The sequence below is a fragment of the Arctopsyche grandis genome, chromosome 8, assembly GCF_051622035.1.
Source record: "Arctopsyche grandis isolate Sample6627 chromosome 8, ASM5162203v2, whole genome shotgun sequence".
In the NCBI taxonomy this organism is placed as follows: domain Eukaryota; kingdom Metazoa; phylum Arthropoda; class Insecta; order Trichoptera; family Hydropsychidae; genus Arctopsyche; species Arctopsyche grandis.
Window position 1 is genome coordinate 25,367,612 of NC_135362.1, and position 21,313 is coordinate 25,388,924.

Genomic DNA, 21,313 nt, shown 5'->3' on the forward strand with positions numbered 1-21,313 from the left:
GGGCGATGCGTGTGTCCAAGGCAACCCTGTTCAGCAGTTTCAGTGAAGTGTGAAATTGACGATAACGCTGCAAATATATGTAAGTTCAAGGGAGAGAACGGTCGTTGAATTACACTCTTGACCCTTAGGAATCAGTATAAAGAAATAGGAAAAGGAAATGTATGTAATTCCACGAAATTAAACAAAACTTACCCACATGAGTGATGTTTTCTTTTAACCCTTTGCCCACGGCAATAAATATAGCCCTGTACGCGAATTTGGCAATCGAGTTTTCGACCTTAAATACGGATTTTAATATTTACTCAAGTAACCAGATATGTTAATTAACACATAAAGTATTATTTTAAACAATAAAATACATAATATATCTCGTAGTCTTGGCTTAATTGTCAAATAATCATTCTTCATACAATTGAGACGTATCGTCGCCATCGTTCAACAGACGTGACGTCACATAAACGAGGTTTCAGTATGGTTCCACAAAAAACTAATTTTGACTGGTATATATGCATTTTAAGCAAATTGAATAGATGGCATTCAACTCTCAGTAATATATTCAACCAATTTTGAACTTTAAAACAGTTGAAATAGGCGCATATAAGGCTCAAAATCCCGTGCAAAGTTCAGAAATTCTATGGAAGACAGCCGCGCTACAGACTTGTCGCCCAAAGCTTCCATAGAAGACGGCCGCGGGCAAACGGTTAACAATGTATGTATTATTTTTTTATTTTTTTATTTTTTACATATATACCAGGAAGGCTTTACAGTTAAACCCCAATGCGCCTTCCTGGCCAATTACAAATTACAATTACAATGCAGCATTTTTATATAAATCACTGAATTACAAGACACTGAAAAACTCGCAAATCAATGAGACATCTATTAATTTGTACGCAAACTTATTTATTGAACATTAATTAATAACAAATTATAGGTGACATATCGTATAGGAGGCATTTTTTCCGGGAACCGTTTCAACAATGAAATCAGAGAAAATTGGCAAACTCTGATAGGAAACGATCAACCTGAAGTCACAAATCTAGGTCTAATCAACAGCATACTTCATTTTTCATTCGAGGGGCCCGGTCCTGGGATCAAACCCGGCGCCTCTCGACGCTAAGCAGAAGCTTAACGACCGAGCTATGCTGCTGGCTATGTATGCATATAATAGCAAACTTACGCAATTTGATATTTTTAGGAAACGGCCTGTGGATTGGATCCTTTACGCGAATATAGTTATGAATAATTTTGTTTGTTTGATTTTTTGTCAGAACTATGCTAGCAGTATGACTCGGTGGTTGCGTTTATATTTAGCACCGAGGGGTTGCCGGGTTCGATCTCGTGCTAATCTTGGATATTTGTGACTCCAAGTCGGTCGTTTCCTTTCAGAGTTTGCCAATTTATCTGATTTCATTGTTGAAACGGTTTCTCCATCAAATTGGCAAATACTATCCTACCTACTATGTCACAAATATCTGAATTTGATTTATGTACAATGTGTAAAAATTTATGTATAAGTCTAAATCCATAGATGTGTCTATGGACTAATTAATTGTTTATTTCGTGCTCTTCAGCCGCTCGAAATACAGCGATTTATGTTATAAAAAATGCTGCAATGTTTGTAATTAATTGTCTAGGAAGGCGCATTGGGGTCTACCTGTCAGGCCTTCCTGGTATCTATGTAAAAATAACATAGAACTATCAACAGCCAAGTGAGTACTCGGATGTTTCAAAGTTTATTCAGTAATTCTATGATTAAATATGCACTAGTATTATTACTATGAAATAAATTGGTGAGGCAAATAAATAATTGGAATTTTTTTTAAATCAGTTATGTATGTGTGAAAAGTAAACACATTTTGAAATTGTGTTTACTGTAACATTTAATTTAATAATTAATTTATGACTTATTTTTGATGAATTGTATAAATAAACAAATAATATTCCTCAACAGCGGAGGAATTTAAAATTTTGAAGGATTTATCCATACGTATGTACAGTAGAACCTCGATTATCCGGATTGTTAAAAACAAAGACAAATTTTACGATTTAGCCGCTTTGAAATGCATAACATAAAAATTCGAATGGTTGCACTGGGTTTATTAATATTTTTAATATTGGTGGAAACGGGAATTATAGAAACATTTTAATGTGGTTTCCATAGCATTTTGACATCTTAAAGTTTTTGACAGCTTAAAGTTTCATACGACATATGGTGAGTATAATTGAAGATAGCTTTTGATTGTTAGCAACTAAATTAAAACCTATAGTTCGTGAATGAACAAACTAGTATGTTCATTAACGAATAATTCAAATAATTAATCACCCGCTGTGTATTTCCATTATACGTGTACAAAATATAAATATTGATAAGATTTTTTGACAATACTAATGACAATTTCTATCCAATATAAAACAAGGATTGATGTGCAATACAAGTTGAAGCATTAGTTGGATGTTTTATTATTCTATATTAAAATATAATTTGTGCACATGAATACTTCTATAATATCGAAGATCGCTTATGGAATCGTTATTTACCAACTCAGTGTACCTGTCAATCTTACAAACAATAAATTACATACATACATACGTTACATACTTCCTAAATGCTCATTATTATTACAAAAGCAAAGCAACGTGATGTGTGAGGGAAACTTGATATACTAAAATATCGAATTTCAATGTTTCTCTAAAAATGTATGATATTATTGTAGCTGTTTGAGGTAGTTGTTGGTTATACGGGCGCATCTGAGCATTAAATATACACACTTCCACTAGCTATACAAATCAACGGCAGTTGAATGAATGACCTCTAGGTGTCGCAAACAGTTTTAGTAAAGTGACAGTACGCAACCAGTGATTAAATTACATTGAATATCGATAAAAAACGCATTTTTTAAAATAATTTTCTTATACTTATCTTATGTCTGTCAATTTCACATATGTTCCGGTGGAGGGCAGTATTGTCTCCTTACAGAGAGAATCTTTTGAAATGGATATTGGTTTCGTATTGTATGCCGCCACATAAACTCTTCAAAATAACTTTCTATATATTAACGAGCTGTGAACCCCTAGGAACGCAACCATTAATATACCATTAATATATGTAGATATATTAATGGTTGCGTACCTAGGGGTTCCAAAATACCGCCCGAAATAAAAAGTTTTCGGCTTTTTTACAAATAAAAAGCCGGTTGGCCGGCTTTCACCGGTTTTAGAAAATTAAGATTTTTTTTAGTTTAAAATTTTTATACCGAAAAAAAAATGTAAATATATATTATATTATGCAAAAAAATAGTTTTTTATGAATTAAATTGAGTTATAAATATTATGACCTTTCATAAGATCATTATTTTATATTATTGTTACAAATATAACAAATAATACAATTTGTATAGTATATCACAGCCGTAAAATGGCAGATCCTAAATACGCACAAATAATTAAATGATTTAAATAAGCTACTATCAAGAATATATTATTAAAAAAATAATGTGAACTGCCGAGATTCAAAGATAAAGACATTTCGAAGCTGTTTTTACGCATCCGTTTTAGCTTAAAAATCCAAAAACAAACAGTTGCAAATGTCGGAAACAAATTCGTTAGAAACGGCATATTACGAACATTTTAAAAATCCACAATAAAAGTAAGTATGTGGCCTCAATATTTAAAGGGCTTCCAATTCCAATATTTCGGAAATTCCTATGCATTTTTCCATAAATCATTTGAGTTTACGACTTCTGTTTTGTTGTTGACAAGTATGTACAAGGATTTGTGATAGTAACGTTTTCTATACCTGAATTTGGGTAGGTCATTGAAACTATATACATACTTTCAATAATATTTTATTGGTCTTCGTCCATTACTAAATCTCAAAGAAACCGCTCAAGAAAGAAAGAACTGTACCTTTTTTTGTTCAAAGAAATATACGCCTATTACCTAAGAGAGTTTATACACTTTTTTTATGATCTTTCATAGAAATTTGAAATTCATAATTGTTAATTTTGAGGAAAAAACATTAATTAAAGAAAACCTTAAAAAGCCGGTTGATCAAGCCAAAAAGCCGGTTTTCGGTTTTTTGATAAATGGTCAAAAATCCGGCTTTTCGGTTTCGGTTTAAGCCGGCTTGGAAGCCCTAGTACCACTTGTGTACTGTCACCTTACTAAATCTTCCTTGAGGTCATTCATGCAACTGCCGTGTATGTGTAAGTGTATATGTTACAGGTGAAGTATATCTTCCAGTTGGAATATATTCCATCTTACCCACGTAAATTGATTCATATGGCGAATTACATTCCAACTGGTCAAAATATATTACAACTGAAAATACAGTTCAATTATATGTAAGTTGGTACCAGGTAAGATGGAGACGTTAGGTTTTCATGAAATTAGTTAATTGAGTTGAAAGGTCACATTTTTGTTTTGAGCACATTCTCAGAGCTTATTGATATACAGAACTTATTGCCTTTTATTCGTAATACCTAGCAAATATTAACGTATTACTGAATTCTAGCGCATTCGTGAAAACATCAGTGTTGAAAGTGTATTTGCTCTTATAATTTACTAGTTGAATTGTATTCGAATATGAATGACCTAAAGCGCCAGTTCGAATATATTACAACTGGCCCAATATTCAGATGCTCCTATGTATGTACATATATAACCAATATGTATCCTGTTTGAATAATAATAATTTATTAAGTTAAATTTTCTGTATTATATAATGAAAACAGTTCAACACTTTCTCAATACATTTAGTTTATTGAAGAAATCACAATTTTATATATAATAAATAATAATTACAAGTGGAAATAGGTAACTAACAATTTCATATAATAAATAATTATATTCATATATTCTTTAAATATTGAAACCCATTTTCCTCATACAGGCTTTATGATCTTCTATTAGCTTTGTACAATTTTCTTCTCCGTTTTCTACAATGCTGCAATTAAAAAAAGTCAGGATTATTATAAATTCATAATCATATTAAATAATATAATAATAACTATGACTGCCTAGTAAAAACTATATCAGCTCGTAAGTTTCGCAAAAAATAGAAATAATAAATGAATGTTTAAAATATAAAGATTCAATTTTGAAGATGCTGTTATAATAATAAAAAGTTGTATAAACAGTGATGTGCTGCTAAAAAACTTGGCGAAATTTACCCCCCCCCCACCCCCCCCCCCCGAATAAATAACTATAAATAACAAAATTATTTATTTACATTGAATATATTCATTATGTTTTATCCACACTAGTTTTGTGATGGCGCAAAATTTCAATTTCGGAATTTCGACTGATTTTAACATTTGAATTAACATTTTTCTACGGACTACTTTTAGTTTTCGTATTTTAGGAACCAGCTCTATCGATCTGGTGTATCGATATTTCTAAATACATACTCCAATTACTTAAGACAAAGATTAAAAAATCATGGACGCACATTTAATAAAAAATTAATACATTTTCTTGAATGCTCTTATAAAATTCTACAAGACTGGTTAAAATTATATAAAGTGATTAGCAAAAAATTTAAAGGTTTCAACATTCAATTAATTTTATCACTGGACTGTATATTGTTCATCAAAGTAAAAAAATCCTTCGGCTGGTGCATTAATTTCCCGATAAATGGAAACAATATTTGACTTGTTCGCCAATATTTTTGTAGGAGACATCATTTTCGCCGAAGAATTTGTATATTTATCCATTTATTAGACAATTGTATTACATAAAAAAGTGTCCTGGTTTTATATCGCGACTTACCAGGACAGATAGCCAAAAACCAATACTGTCCTGGTGAAATCAGTACGAATGGTCACCTTACTATAAATGATCTAGTCTTGACATTGAATGCAACCGTATTTGCGAATGACGTAACTCGCAATTTCAGCAAAATGAAACAAGATCTGAAGAATGATTGGGGATTATTACGCTACGAAGGTATGATCATGTTTGGGTTTAATAATAGCGTTTAGCGGTGTTTACCAAGCGTCCCTGACGCGTTTGGTCTCGGGACAAGCGCAACACGCTTTGCACTTTGGCTTTTCAGCTGAAACTGCTGGAGTGTCTGGAGCGGCTGCATCAACAGAGGCTGAAACACTTGAAGCGGGACTGCTGCCGCTTGCTCCCATCTTCGAATTTTCACACTTGACCAAATCCGCACTTAACCTCTAACACTCGATGACAACTGTCAAACGCCGATTATGATATTTCAATGGCAACCCTAACAATCGCTTTTACAACCATGTTTAGATGTTTATGAATTGCTAAAATAGAAATTTAGCGCTCTATATTTTTGGTAAACGGATTATTCCGCAAAAAGTGATCTCGCGCAAGTCAATAATATCTCGATCACAGAACATCTGGCACCCGAGTTCTCGTTAGTACAATATTTCGCGTGTGTACCTTTCGATTGATGGAACTTTTGGGTGCCAGATGTTCCGTGATCAAGATTTTATTGTAGAATAATCACCGAATCACATTTTAGCATAGTTTTAAGCTAGCAACCCTCACGACACAATAGTTTAACGTTTAGTTGAATTTTCTACTAGTAATATATAATCGTATTGTATGGCCTCATACTCTATATTGTGCCACAGTGCTCAATATACATATTTAGTGGATTGAACATTGATAAATTACAAATAGGGCAATGCGTGCAAATTTTGAATACGAGTAAACTTAAGAATTTTAAAAGTATGTGAGATTGGAATGGTTAGATATTAGAAATAGTCTAAAATTAAGCACTTAAAAATTAAATTATAATCTTGTAAGACAGGGAAGGTATGTTGACCGTATCCCGGTCTAACGAAACACAAGTTGTGTAGTTTGAAAGAGGATCGTTTATTTTCGTTCAATTTGGTACAGTGGTTGTTGTATGTACGAAGAGGTTTCTTCGGAGAAGTGATCTGTATGAACTTCAGAGGCTCACTCTGCCAGTGGAGGTTGCTGCGTTGGTTTACGTTTTGGGTTGGAGTGTGTCGTGTGCACTATCCTTTGTTCTTGGTTCTCTTGATCGAGCACGTGTACATGTGACATGTGTTGAGTGCATTTTCCTTTGTTCCTGGTACTCGCGCTGACCTTTTTTTTTTTTTTTTTTTTTTCCTATGCGTGGGAGGAGAAAATCTTCTATAAGACTCCCTCTAGTCCGCACTAGAGGGAAGTGTCAGATTTTTACTGACTAAAAAACTCCCCCGACTCACCTCACCCCTTTGGGAACCCCACTCGTCGGTGGATTGCTTCCGCAGGGGCTGATTTCGTCCTTATTGGCTTCTCCTTTTGTGCGGATCCCTCCTTTACGGTGCGTCTAGTTGGCCCGCTTGGTTTCTGTTTCCTGAAAAACATTCATATGCAGTATTAATGATAGGCTGGTAATAGTATATCTATATCTATGGATTGACATCTATTCATTTCCTTCTATAAGTCTTTCCGCTTTCCTTAGCCGTTCGGCCTCCTCCTTCTGCTTCATGACGCTCCTTGCGAACTCTGCGAATGCGTCCCAAGAGCCTACGTCTTTAGTGATGTTCTGTGCTATGTCTTCTATGTTGACCGGGGTGCTTTCTTCGAGTGTGGCTCTTTCAGATTCCCTTGCAGGGCACACGAGGAGTGTATGCTCCGCGTCGTCTCTGATTGATTCACAGTGGTGACATCCTTCTGTCGTTTCCTTTCCGATGCGGTTGAGGAATGCTCCGAAACACCCATGGCTGGTTAGTAGCTGGGTTGTGTGATAGTCCGGTTGTGCGCTTTTCCTCCTTGTCCAGGCTGCGATTGATGGGATCAGTCGATGTGTCCATCTACCTTTGTCTGCGCCGTCCCAGCAGACCTGCCATTCCGTCATGAGCTCCGCCCGTGCCGTCGCTCTTACTTTTTTTGTTCCCTCCTTTCTTCCCTCGTATACCTTCTTTCTTTCATGTGCCAGTAGGTCGATGGGTGGTACTCCAGCAATAACCAGTACTGCGCACTCCGATACTGTTGTATATGCCGATACGATTCTCAGTACGCCCCTGCGTTGTACCCTTGCGAGGTATTTTCTGGTTCTCTCCACTGCCATGCTGGGCGCCCATATTGGTGCACCGTATAGGATCACCGAGTGCACTACGCTGTTGAGTAGTTTTCTTCGGTATGGTTTGGGCCCTCCGATGTTGGGCATTAGTCGTCCGATGTTGTTGACAGCTCTTGCCGCTTTTTCGGCGGCATGCTCAGCTTGTTTCTTAAAGGTTAATTTGTCATCTAGAATTATTCCAAGATAAGTCAAATTCCTTTTTAGTCTCACGTCGTATCCCGAAATGGTGATTTTCGGGGGTTCAAATTTCTTTTTCTGGTGAACAAAACCGCCTCGGTTTTTTGTGGTGCAAGCTGTAGTCCGGCTTCCGTCATCCAGTCGTTCACCAGGTCGAGAGTGTCGTTTGTGGCGGTCTCGAGGTCCGTTATTGTCCTAGCCACAACAATGATAGCTACGTCGTCTGCAAAACCCACCAGCTTCGCTCTTCCTGGAAGTCTTAACTTAAGAAGTGAGTCGTACATTATGTTCCATAATGTTGGTCCCATGACAGAGCCCTGTGGAACACCAGAGGAGATCTTGCGTTCTGCCAGTCTTGTGATCAGAACCCTCTCCGACAGGTAACTTCCTATTATTCTTACAGGGTAGTCCGGTATTCCACCGAGCTCCGTTAGAGCCGACATTATTTTATCCCATCTGGCAGAATTGAATGCATTTTTAACGTCCAGTGTCACCATTATACAGTGACTACTCGTTTTTAATGTTCCACTATGCGCGTCTTTTATTGTCTTTATGACCTCGGCTATTGCGTCTACCGTGGACCGACCGGGTCTGAACCCGTATTGCTGCGAACATAACCCGCCTTCCGTCTCCGTCGTCTTCGCTACTCTCTGTAATATGAGGCGCTCGAGGAGTTTGCCCAATCCGTCCAACATACACAGTGGCCGGTATGACGACGGCTCCTCCGGTGGTTTGCTGCCCTTGGGTATGAGCACGAGTTTCTGCCCTTTCCATATTTTTGGGAATTCTCCGCTCTTGAGGCAACTGTTGAATGTCCACAGCAATGTTTCCGGGCAGACTTTAGCAGATATGCGGAGAATTTCGTTCGGTATTCCGTCAGGTCCAGGTGATTTGTCAGTGGACAGCCGTTTTGTTGCCGAGTATAGTTCACCCAGTGTAAACTCTGGGATGTCTTCGGGCTCTATGCTCCACGCTTGTGGTGTCGTCTCGTTGTGTGTAGGGAAAATGTGTGAAACTATCGTTTCCAAATTTCCATCTCTGTTTAAGAAGGGAATTTGGCGGTGGCCGGACAGCTTACCACGTACCATACGATACGCTTGGCCCCATGGGTCCAGATCCACCGTCGCTATGAGTTGTTCCCACATCAACTTTTTACTCCTCCTGATTGCGTAGGTGACTGCTCTTCTTGCTTCTTTGTGGGCTTCGCTTGCAGTTTCGATGGCCGTGTGGTCGTTTTCGTGGCCTGATCTGTGTCTTCGACCAGTCCAACAGTGCTCTCTTCGTTTTCTTGTGCAGGTTCTTCGCAGCTCTGCAATTTCGTCGTTCCACCAATATTGTGGTTTCCGTCCCACTCCACCCTTCTTCGGCATCGAGGCCTCGCAAGCCCGAGTGATCGCTGCCGTTGTCTCCTTGCAAAGTTCTGTTCCAGTTGTGGTGTCTTGAATACGGCCACACTCGAACTTGAGCGTCTCTTCGCACGTTTTAGTGTCTAGCTTGCCGACGGCCCACCTTGTCGGTTCGTTCTTATGCGGGGTCGAATCGGTCGTTCTTGTGTCTCTTAGCTCGTATGAGATGTATTTATTTATTTATTTTATTTTACGGTCAAGAAAAAATTGACCATTTTACATGTTGGAAATAGAGAAAGAAAAAGAAAAAAAAAATTAAAATGAAATATAAAAGAAAAATACACATACATTCATATACTACAAAATAAATTACATTATATTAAAAAAATATTTAAATAAAATAGATTTCATGTTATATTTACTAACAATGAATAAATCGACCATGGACAATTCGTTTCCAACTCTGTGCAGTCTCAACATAGCTGAGTTCAATGAGTAATTAGTGGTAAACCTGGGCATATCAAAAAGATGGTTACATCTAATTGATCTACCCGGCACATGGAAGCACACTAAACTCACCAAGTCAGAGCATTTAATAGTGCCATTAAGAAGACCACACAGAACTGAAATATCGTTAATTTTCCTTCTGTCATATAATTTTAGCAAATTAAGTTTCCTATAAATAATAACGTTACTGACATAATGATTATGACTTTTAAAAAATTTAAATTTGATGAATCTAATGAACTTTATTTGCACTGACTCTATTATGTTAATTTGTTTCATTAGATAAGGAGACCAAATGGTAGAATTGTACTCTAATTGGTTTCTAACCAGAGTGGTGTATAAAATTTTAATCGTATTTACATTTTTGAAGTGAGTACTATTTCTTATTAAGAAACCAAGTGTTTTGGTGGCATTTTTTGTGATAAAATTTATATGAGAATTAAAAGTTAATTTGTCGTCAAAAATAACTCCTAGATCTTTAATTAGCGATGATGATGGTAATGATTCATTATTTATATGATAATTATAAATAATTTTGTTATTTGACCTACTGAACCTGACAACAGAACACTTCTTAATGTTTAAATATAATTTATTAAAAGAACACCAATCGTTTAATGAGTTTGTAAAGTAGCACAATCGTTAGTGTCTTTTATACATTTAAATATTTTTAAATCGTCTGCAAATAAGAGCACTTTAACATCATTAAATATATTTATAATATCATTTATAAAAATATTGAATAGGACTGGTCCCATGTGAGATCCTTGGGGAACGCCACTAGTTGGATTAAAGGAGTAAGATTTAGAATGGCCGATTTTAACTAATAATGATCTATTGGACAAATAGCTCCGAAACCAGTTTAGTAATACACCGCTGATTCCGATACTGTTTAGTTTATATAATAAGATCTCAATATCAACTTTGTCAAATGCTTTACTGAAATCAGTGTAAATTGAGTCAACTTGCAATTTAACAGATAAGGCACTAGAAATAAAATTTTCATATAATAATAAATTGGATAAGGTAGATCTACCAGAAGTAAAACCATGTTGTTGTGGAATAATAATGTTATTAATGAAAGGAATAAATTCGTCTAATACTAAACTTTCAAAAAGTTTTGGAATAGTTGATAGTTGACAGATGGCTCTATAGTTCATTACATTATGTTTATCCCCATTTTTATGGAGAGGCATTAAATAGCCAGACTTCCAAGAATTGGGAAATATACCAGTGGAAATAGATTGATTAAAGAGATTAAAAAGAGGATAAGTTAATACATTGGCACAATTCTTGATAAAAAATGGGGGTATGTTGTCAGGACCCGCAGATTTAGATATATCTAAGGCATTTATTTTGTTAATCAATTTTTGAATAGATATATTTATAGAATGTAAAGGTGAAATCAGGACATTATTATTTACAATGCTATAATTAGAATTATTGTTGTTGTTTTTGACATAGATCGATTTGAAAAAATCAGCAAAAAGATTGACTGAATCATTAGTATTGTCAACAAATTTACCGTTAAGTTGAATGTTTTCTGGTATATATGTTTTATTGTTGTTTAATTCTTTAGTAAATGACCAAAAATATTTGGAATTTGAATCAATGAATGATTCTGTTTTTTTAATATAAAGTTTAAAACATTTGGATATATGTAGTTTACACAAAGCTCTTAGTTTTGTGGCGGCTCGCTTATACGACATGGTCGAGTTTGGTTGCCTTCCTGCGAGTGGGAACCAACTCGGCTGGGTTCGGAGAGCTACTACTCACTCTGTCTTCAGCTGTCATATAATAAACACGTGCATTAACATGCCAGTCGTCTCATTCGTTCATCCTCCATACTGGTGACCCCCGACATCGAGCCACGCAGCCTCGATCAATTTCAACATGCCGCTCATCCCTGCCTCGCCGAGCCAGGCGGGGAAGCTACCCGCCGCGCCCCCATCGCCATCAACACGCGTCGCGGCCCGCGGGTGACAATAAACGAGCAGACACGGCTACCTACCTACCTACCTACCTACCGACATCCAGCCACAACGTCGATGACAGGTGCTTACAAAAATGGGGGAGCGAATGAGACGACGATCTTGACAGCTGGATGTGGAGTCATGCGCGATCCACTACACATAGAACGGTCATCCAGCACCACAAGACATACACCACCTCAGCACCATCATCATCATCATCATCAAGGCCCCGTCCGTCCCCACGAGCGTCGTCACGCCGAGACGGGCGGTAGCGCTACAACACCTCCACGAGCCACAACGACTCACAGTCCAGCTCGGAGTATCATCAACCACATCGATGCCCCTGCCGCCCCCGCCGCCCCACCAACCGACATCAGCCTCGGAAGAGCGGCGCCGCCGCAGCATCGCATCGCGCGACCATCGGACCAGCCACCGTCCTGCTCGCGACGTCACCGCCCTCGAATCTACCGACCATTCAGGGCGGTACACCTATGTACACAGCGGATGACCCACGTCAACAATTTTTTTCTCCCCACGTAATAATTTTTTCTCTTTGTGTAACAATAATTTTTTTCTTTTGGTAAAATTTGTTTCTTTGTAATTTTGGTATCGCTGATGCTGGGGGGGGAGTGATGTGGCGGCTCGCTTATACGACATGGTCGAGTTTGGTTGCCTTCCTGCGAGTGGGAACCAACTCGGCTGGGTTCGGAGAGCTACTACTCACTCTGTCTTCAGCTGTCATATAATAAACACGTGCATTAACATGCCAGTCGTCTCATTCGTTCATCCTCCATAGTTTTTTGAATTCAATATATATGTGTGTAGAGTTATAAATTTTGAATAATTTGTGCACACTTTTTTTTTTATGTATTAGGTTTTTTAATTCGGGACTAAACCATTTTGGAAAAAAATGCAACTTATTTTTATATTGAGGAACATGGTTGTATATACAAGAGATTAATAATTCATTCAGCATAATGACTTTTGATTCAAAGTTAATGTTATCGTTTAAGAACGACCAATTAGTGACATTTAATTGGTTCATGATTTCGTTATAATCGGCTCTGTGAAAATCAAAAATATTTTGCTGAATTAAAGGTAGATTAGTAGATTTATTTAAAGTAATAATAATACCTAGGGGTGGATGATGGCCATCCACTGGAGATAGAACATCATGAGATTTCATAACGTTAGTGTTTTTGAAATTGGAAAAAACTAAATCTAAGACACGATCATTCAAGTTGGAAATAGTATTAAATTGTTTAAGACCTAAATTTAAAGATAAATTTATAATTTCTTGATGAATTGGAGAATTTTCATTCATTTCAAGGTTTTGCCAGTCCAAATTTGGTAGATTAAAATCACCAGTTATTAAGAATTTTGAATCAGGATATTTTAATCTGATTGTTTCAATATTATTTATAAAATTATTATATACACTAATGTCAGAGGATGGAGGGATGTAAACACAACCGAATATGCACTTTACATTGAAAATTTTGGTTGATATAAATATTTGTTCGATGGAATTGTTTGTGTTGATGATGACAGATGATGAATGAACTTTTTTAATAAGAATTGCCACGCCACCGCCTCGAGTCTTCGTACTGGTGTTTATGTTTCTATCATATCTATACATATTGTATGTATGAAAGTTTAGTTCGGAGTCATTTATAAGGTTGTTTAGCCACGTTTCTGTTAATAATATTATGTCATATGCGGAAGCAGCTATAGCATTTTTAAGGAATTGTATTTTAGATATAATGCTTCTGACATTTTGGTAATATATTGTTAGTTTTTTGTACTATTTTTATTTATTATTTTAGGCACTCCGTTAAAATATTTTATTATTAAGTCACTTTCACCTTTGTCTTTTCTGGTATTCATTTCGTTCCACAAATTGTTTATATGTAGTCTTTGCATGTACGTTAGGTCATTTTTTATTTTAATTCCTAGTTTGGGTCCTTTTCTAAGTAATGATATTGCTGTTTGCTGTACATCGAGTTTAACTTTTAGGGGCCTTGGCTTCGTACCTTGTTTTAATCCGATTCTATGAGCGGTGAATTTGTGGTTAGGTAGCTCGGCTTTTGACAATAAATTTGCGATTACATTATTGTCGTCATTATTACCTGTTTCAGTAATGTCAAATATGATGACATTGTTTTTTCTATTTTTTCTTTCTTCCATTTCACTAACAAGTTCCAATGTCGATTCAATCGTGGTGGGTGTATCTTTAGACATATACATTTTGGTAGCTGACAGCTCTCCTTCCAGCATTGCAATATTACAGGACATTTCGCCTACAGTTTGCGAGATATCAGAGGTGAAAGGCATCAATTTGGCCATTTGGTCCTTGCTAAATCTATTGACAGGGTCCATGAGGACTTGGACCATACTCTCTAATATTTTGGAGACGCTTTGCACGTACTTGGCCATTTTATATTTTATTTAGTAACAATGAAGAAGTAACAAAAACACACTTTGGCGACACGACCGAACGCGACAACGAACACAATATATTGGTGGTCGCTTAGTGTTGTGTCGCTGAGCACCTCCCAGTTGGTAATGCGGCCAATGGTGTCCTCGTCCGCGAAAGCGACGTCGACTATGGAGCCAGTGCTTCCTCTGACGAAGGTATTTGCACTTCCGGTGTTCAGGACATGCAGGTTTAGTCTGGCCATTGTGTCAGCTAGTAGGCGACCGCGCTCATCGGTGATAGGTGATTCCCACTCTGTAGACTTTGCATTGAAGTCTCCGGCAACGACCACTCGTCCTGTGCTCCTGCTGACGCTCGCCTCCAATTCGTGCAAAAACAGTACGAAGTCCGAGACCGAGGCGTTCGGCGAACAGTAACAGCTGTAGAACCGCACGCCCCGCACCCGAACCCAGACTGCACCTGCCTGTGGTGTTCCTGCCTCTGTGATTAACCCGCTTCCACGTGAGATGTAGATCGCCGAGCGCTGGGTTGTGTCGGCGAACCAATCTCCATTTAATGGGCGATGTTGTTCGCTTATTATTGTGATGTCAATTTTTTTCTCATAGATGGTTTGCAGGAGGAGGTCCTGCGCAGCCCTGAAATGGTTAAGGTTTACCTGGAGGACTCTTATTGTTCCATTTGCAGCCATTACTCGCGCTGACCTAGTTATGCTGCGAGCGTTGTTTTTATGGGTTCAGTGCCAGGCGTTAATGGGGGAAGCGTGTTCTTCGGGCATGGTCGCAGGGGTCCTTGCCCTGGAGTTTATGCGTGTTTAGACAGGTTCGATGATGAGATCGTTTGAGTTGTACTATATGCCTACAATCTCTTATCTAGTTATTTAAATAATTATATTACAAGAAATGTAAATATACATAATTCTTGAATTAGAAATAGGAATAAATTAATAATAGGTAGGGTTAGATAGGCAAGAACTGCGGGTGTTTTTCACAGGGGCGTAAAAATTTATAATTCCCTTCCTGAGGATATTAGGGGCGCAACAAACACAAGTGCTAGCAGTATGGCTCGGTGGTTGCTTTTATATTTAGCACCTAGAGGTTGCCGGCTTCGATCTCGTGCTAATCTTTAATACTGCTGGTCAGATTTGGATATTTGTGACTCCAAGTCGATCGCTTCCTGTCAGAGTTTGCCAATTTATCTGATTTCATTGTTGAAACGGTTTCTCCATCAAATTGGCAAAAACCATCCTACCCGCTATGTCACAAATATCTGAATTTGATTTATGTACAATATGTAAAAATGTATGTTAAAGTCTAAATCCATAGATGTCTATATGGATTAATTAATTGTTAAATTCGTGTTCTTCAGCCTCTCGAAATACAGCGATTTATGCAATAAAAAATGCTGCAATGTTTGTAATTAATTGTCACGCATTGGGGTTCTACCTGTTAGGCCTTCCTGTTATATATCTATGTAAAAAAAGTGCCTTCTTTTACCTACATAGATACCTCTGTGGAAGATATAGTAAATTAAATTAAGATTAATTGTTGAGTACATAAATATGTAGGTTTTATTATAGACTGCCAACTGAGAAATTAAAATAAGAGGTAAGTAAAAAGAGGATATTATTTTCAAAAAATATTTAATTTTATTACAAAATCACAATATAGGCTCAATATAAATAATTAGTTCAAAATTTAACATTATATGTTTGTTGCGAATTTTATAAGTAAATATAATACACAAGTAAATACATAATACATAAATAAGACCGTTTAAAACAGCGGTCATAAACCTTTTCGACTTTACGGACCACTGAATTCATAACTTTAAATAGCACAGACCACTGATATATGTCTATGAATTTTTGAAAATGCTTAGGATCTCAATTATTGTCAACGTTGGAAACACCACATATACATACAATGTCTATTCAAAGCGATCTAAAACAATGATATAAATTATAATACGTATGGACCTCCAAAAACCCCTTCTCAACCTGGAGTACCACACATACCAGCTCAAAAATGAAATTTGCCCCGACTAAAGCCAGATTAGTCGCTATGGAAAGCTACAAAAAAAAAAATCAAAAACCCACAGATGCACATACCCCAATTTATCTAGAAAACGAAAAATGGGCAAGAAATAATTCTGAAATTTGCTAACCACCTAGCAAAGTCTTTGAACCATTTCCTGTCTCTTGTCCAGAATGCCATGTGTTATGGCATCAGTATTTTGGGATGCGCATGGTATAATATTCATCGACTATCTTAAAAAGGGAAAAACCATAAACAGCGACTATTACGTAGCGTTTGAAGGACGAAATCGCGGAAAAACGGCCTCATTTGTAGAAAAAGAAAGTGCTGTTTCATCAAGACAATGCACCGTGTCACAAATCAATGAAAACGATGGCAAAATTGCATGAATTGGGCTTTGAATTGCTTCTGCATTTTCCCCCAGCGACTTTTTCCTGTTCTCAGATGCTCGCTGGACAGAAATGTTGCGCCGATGAAGAGGTAATCGCCGAAACTGAAGCCTATTTTGAGGCTAAAGACAAATCGTACTATAAAAATAGTATCGAAAAATTGTATGACCGCTATAATCGTTGTATCGCCCTCGAAGGCAACTATATTGAATAATAAAATCAAATTCTAACAAAAAAAAGATTTTTTCTATGCTGGCTTACGAACTTTTCAGCCCAACTGTTACAGTTCAGTTTTAATAATTAAAAATTTTAAACCAACGGCGAAACAATTTAGCAGATTCCAAGTTACGGCGGATTCTACATCCAACAACACTCGCAAGGACCTTCCCAGATTTTCGAGACCAAGTAGAACAACCAACATCGATATGGAAATTATAATAGTGTAAGTCTTCTGATACTTCACACATTACATAAACACACAAAAATATACAAATTACATTTTAAAAGCTGCTGATATTTAAATTTTAAAATGCCTCCTAAAAAGGATAATGAAAGTGAAGATGTGGTTCAAGAAGCAATAGACTTCAACACACTCACTAAATTTATAAAAAGATATGATGGAAGTTCATTACCATTATACGAATTTATCAACGACTGCGAGAATGCTCTCATATTAGCATCAGAATATCAACGTAAGATATTATTGAATTATATTATATCCCAAATTACGGGACCAGCAAGACTAATTATTTCCAATACAAATGCTAAAGATTTCAATAGCATAAAAGAAGCACTAGTTAGAAACTATAGTCCACATTACTATTAGAATTACGACAATTGAAACAACGACATGACGAAATTTATGAATCGCATTCAAACAGCGGCAAATTCGCTCATTAAAAGTATCAAAAATTGTAACATTAGGTCCAAAGTAGACGAATTTAATAGACAAGTCAAATTAATAGACGAATTAAGTCTTTCGTCACACAAAACTTTCGTCAGCAAGCACCTTCACGACTGTAAATACATCTTCTTAAGGACAGACTCAGCACGCAACACTAAGCAGTATCCAGAGACCATCTCAACATAGACGGATCCCGAGCCAAAAACACATAGCAGTATCCAGAGACCATCTCAACATAGACGGATCACGAGCCAGAATTTTCGTCCTGTATGTAACTCGCATACCAGGAAGTGTTGTTGCAACATACAATTGCAACAGCATAATTTTCATGTATTCGTCGACTTATAATTGTGGATTCGTTGACTTATAATTGTTTAAATTTATAACTTATCATCATCCGTTCCACAGTGGAACCGGGTAATGGCAGATAGAAATGAGGACGAATTAGACCATCTCAACATAGACGGATGCCGAGCCAGCAACACACAGCAGTATCCAGAGTCATCACCACATAGCCAGATCCTGAGCCAACGACACTTGACAGTATCCAGTGATCCACCGCAATCATACTTATATAAATATCATAGCCAAATAAACGACTTAATTCCCATATTGGAGCAAATCTGTAATGGCGAGTGTATATTGATTTGTAACAATAAAATAAATAAAATAAATAAATAAACATACAGCCGTATTTTAACAACTAAAACACAGACGAACCTTTCTATAAACCCATGGTGGACTGGTGGTGAAGAACTCTTTCACAACTAAATCAGTCTCCATAGATGTATTCATTGAATTCGAAAGGGTCACTGAAAATCGACGGAGCGATTGGTAACATACCGTGTCGAATAGTTGTCGACACTGGCGCAAAGATTTCAGTTCTGAATTTAGAACTAATTCAAAAACTCTCCACAAACCAGTATAAAACACTGAACTATACCGAAAGAGGGACAAAATAGTGACAAAACTAAAAGAGACTGTATCTAAAAAATTAAACCAATAAATTTAAATATCGGGATACATAGTGCCGGCCCACAGCAGAGAGACTCACAAATAGTGAAGACGTTGTCGACACAACGCCTTCCAAAACACGCCCAGGCCATCCTCAAGTCGATACCAGACCCAACCTTGCAACAACTCGCCCTCACCGCAGATCAACTGACGGAGGTCTATCACAACATCGAGGTAAATGCAATAAACCAGCAGACACTTCCACACCCAACAACACCAGATCCTCTACTGCTCGAAATGGCCACCCAAATTAAATCACAACAACGTCTCCTGATCGACCTAGCCAGAGAGGTTCATCAACTGAAAATCAGAAACCCCAGCCAACAACAAAACCCGAACTACAACCGAAGCCGAAGCCAAACCAGATCCATGCACACCGACCCAGGAGGTCGATCTACAACACACGGAGAACCTTGCTACTTCCATCACAAATTCAGAAACCAAGTAAAAAATGCCAAGCACCCTGCACATTCCAAAATAAGGAAAACGAGAGCGGCGACTCTCAGAAACGGCAAACAGAGCGCCTGGTACCAAAAAATGCCGACTAATAATCTGGGACCGATCAACGGACCAGAATTACCTAATCGACACTGGTTCAGACATTTTAGCATTACCAGCAATTTTCAAAAAACCCTCAAATTTTTTCTCAAACTATATTATGAAAACCAGCGGTATAATGCGAAAAAATTTACTAGCATTAGGAAAGTTAAACATCCAGTACCAAAGAATTAAAATAGAAGATTGTGATCCATTAACCCAGTGCTAACACTGCTGTAAATTCATGCACACAGCCTCCAGATGCCTACATCGAATTAATCCATCGGTATGCCCTCATTGCACGGGTGATCACACCTTCGCTAAATGTTCTGAGAGAGAAAAAACACCGGTCTGTGCAAATTGCATATCGGAAAATTCAAAATATGGCAAAAACAATAAGACAGATCATCCTGCTTTTAGTAACTCAGGTCCATACAAAAATAAAATGTCCAAAGTAGCAAGAGACAGAATTGACTACGAATAAAAATGATGGATTTCCTATATAATGTACTAGACAAAAAAAATATTATTGATGAAAAAACATATAACAGCTACCAAGAATACTGTATCCACCAAAACGACATCAACCACAGTCCTTTAATTCTTCATATGAACATAAGAAGCATAGAACGGAACATAGATGAATTTTTAACAACTATTAATAATGATCTCAAGAAGCCGGCATGCATAGTGTTAACAGAAACTCATTCGAATAGTGAAGTGACGTACTATATACCGGGATACACTTACGATCGAGAACTCACTGCAATCCACGAATCTGTAAGATATTTCCGACACTGGCTAGAAGGACGACATTGCACAATTCTCAACAAATATAGAACACATCAAAGGTGATGACAACGTCGTAGCAGACACCCTATCGAGAATTGAAGCCATAACGATACCTCCAAACTTAGACATAGAGAAAATCATAGCTGAACAACAAACCGACGAAGAACTTTCACATCTACAGAATTCAGACACGGGACTAGAACTAGCCCACCTACGATTGACAAATATAGAACAACAAATTTGGTGCGACATATATACTGGCAACATAAGACCGTACATACCCGCACCATGCAGAAAGCCAATCATCACAAGCTTCCCAGACCAAGCTCACATAGGACCAAAACCAACACTAAGAGCTATACAAACCCACTTCGTTTGGACAAACATGAGGAAGGAAATACAAGACTACGTATGCACATGCATTCCATGCCAAAAAACCAAGATCTCTCCCCACCCAAACAATATCAGTTCCTGACGCCAGATTCAACCACATGCATATAGACCTCATCGGACCACTACCCTCTTCAAGAGAATATATGTATTGCGTGACAATCATAGATCGTTTCACCAGATGGTCAGAAGCAATCCCCATCAAAGACATCACATCAGAAACAGTTGCGAAAGTACTCCTGGAAAACTGGATCACTAGATTCGGCGTTCCAGCCACCATCACAACAGACCAAGGACGCCAATTTGAATCACATTTATTTTCACAACTTATGAAAATCATGGGAATCAAACGTCAGAGAACAACAGCCTACCACCCGCAATCAAACGGGATAATAGAACGATGGCACAGAACACTAAAGGCATCCATTAAAGCCTGCAACACAGACAAATGGACAGATGTTTTGCCCATGATACTACTAGGACTACGATCAGCAGTCAGAGAAGACATTGGCTATTCTCCCGCACAACTGACATACGGCACAACACTTCGTCTGCCAGCAGATTTATTCTTAAACACACCACCCGAAGACACATCAACATTTGCCGGAAAACTACAAAGAACCATGCATCAGATAAGACCCACGATACAACACCATGGACAACACAAAACTTTCGTCAGCAAACACCTTTACGACTGCAAATACATCTTCTTAAGGACAGACCCAGTACGCAACACTTAGCAG

General features: G+C 37.5%; 2 protein-coding genes across 2 annotated transcripts in view; both read right to left on the bottom strand.

The window, feature by feature from the left end:
* The window catches only part of LOC143915157 (uncharacterized), a 510,169-nt gene that overhangs the window by 72,047 nt on the left and 416,809 nt on the right, over positions 1-21,313 (bottom strand). The gene's annotated exons all lie outside the window — the stretch shown is intronic.
* Cox17 (Cytochrome c oxidase copper chaperone COX17) lies at positions 4,742-6,225 on the bottom strand. Its single transcript, XM_077436439.1, has 2 exons — positions 5,995-6,225; positions 4,742-4,948 (listed from the first exon to the last, which is right to left on the bottom strand). The coding sequence occupies exons 1-2, from the start codon at positions 6,138-6,140 to the stop codon at positions 4,864-4,866; spliced, it is 231 nt and encodes a 76-aa protein (XP_077292565.1). The 5' UTR covers positions 6,141-6,225; the 3' UTR covers positions 4,742-4,863.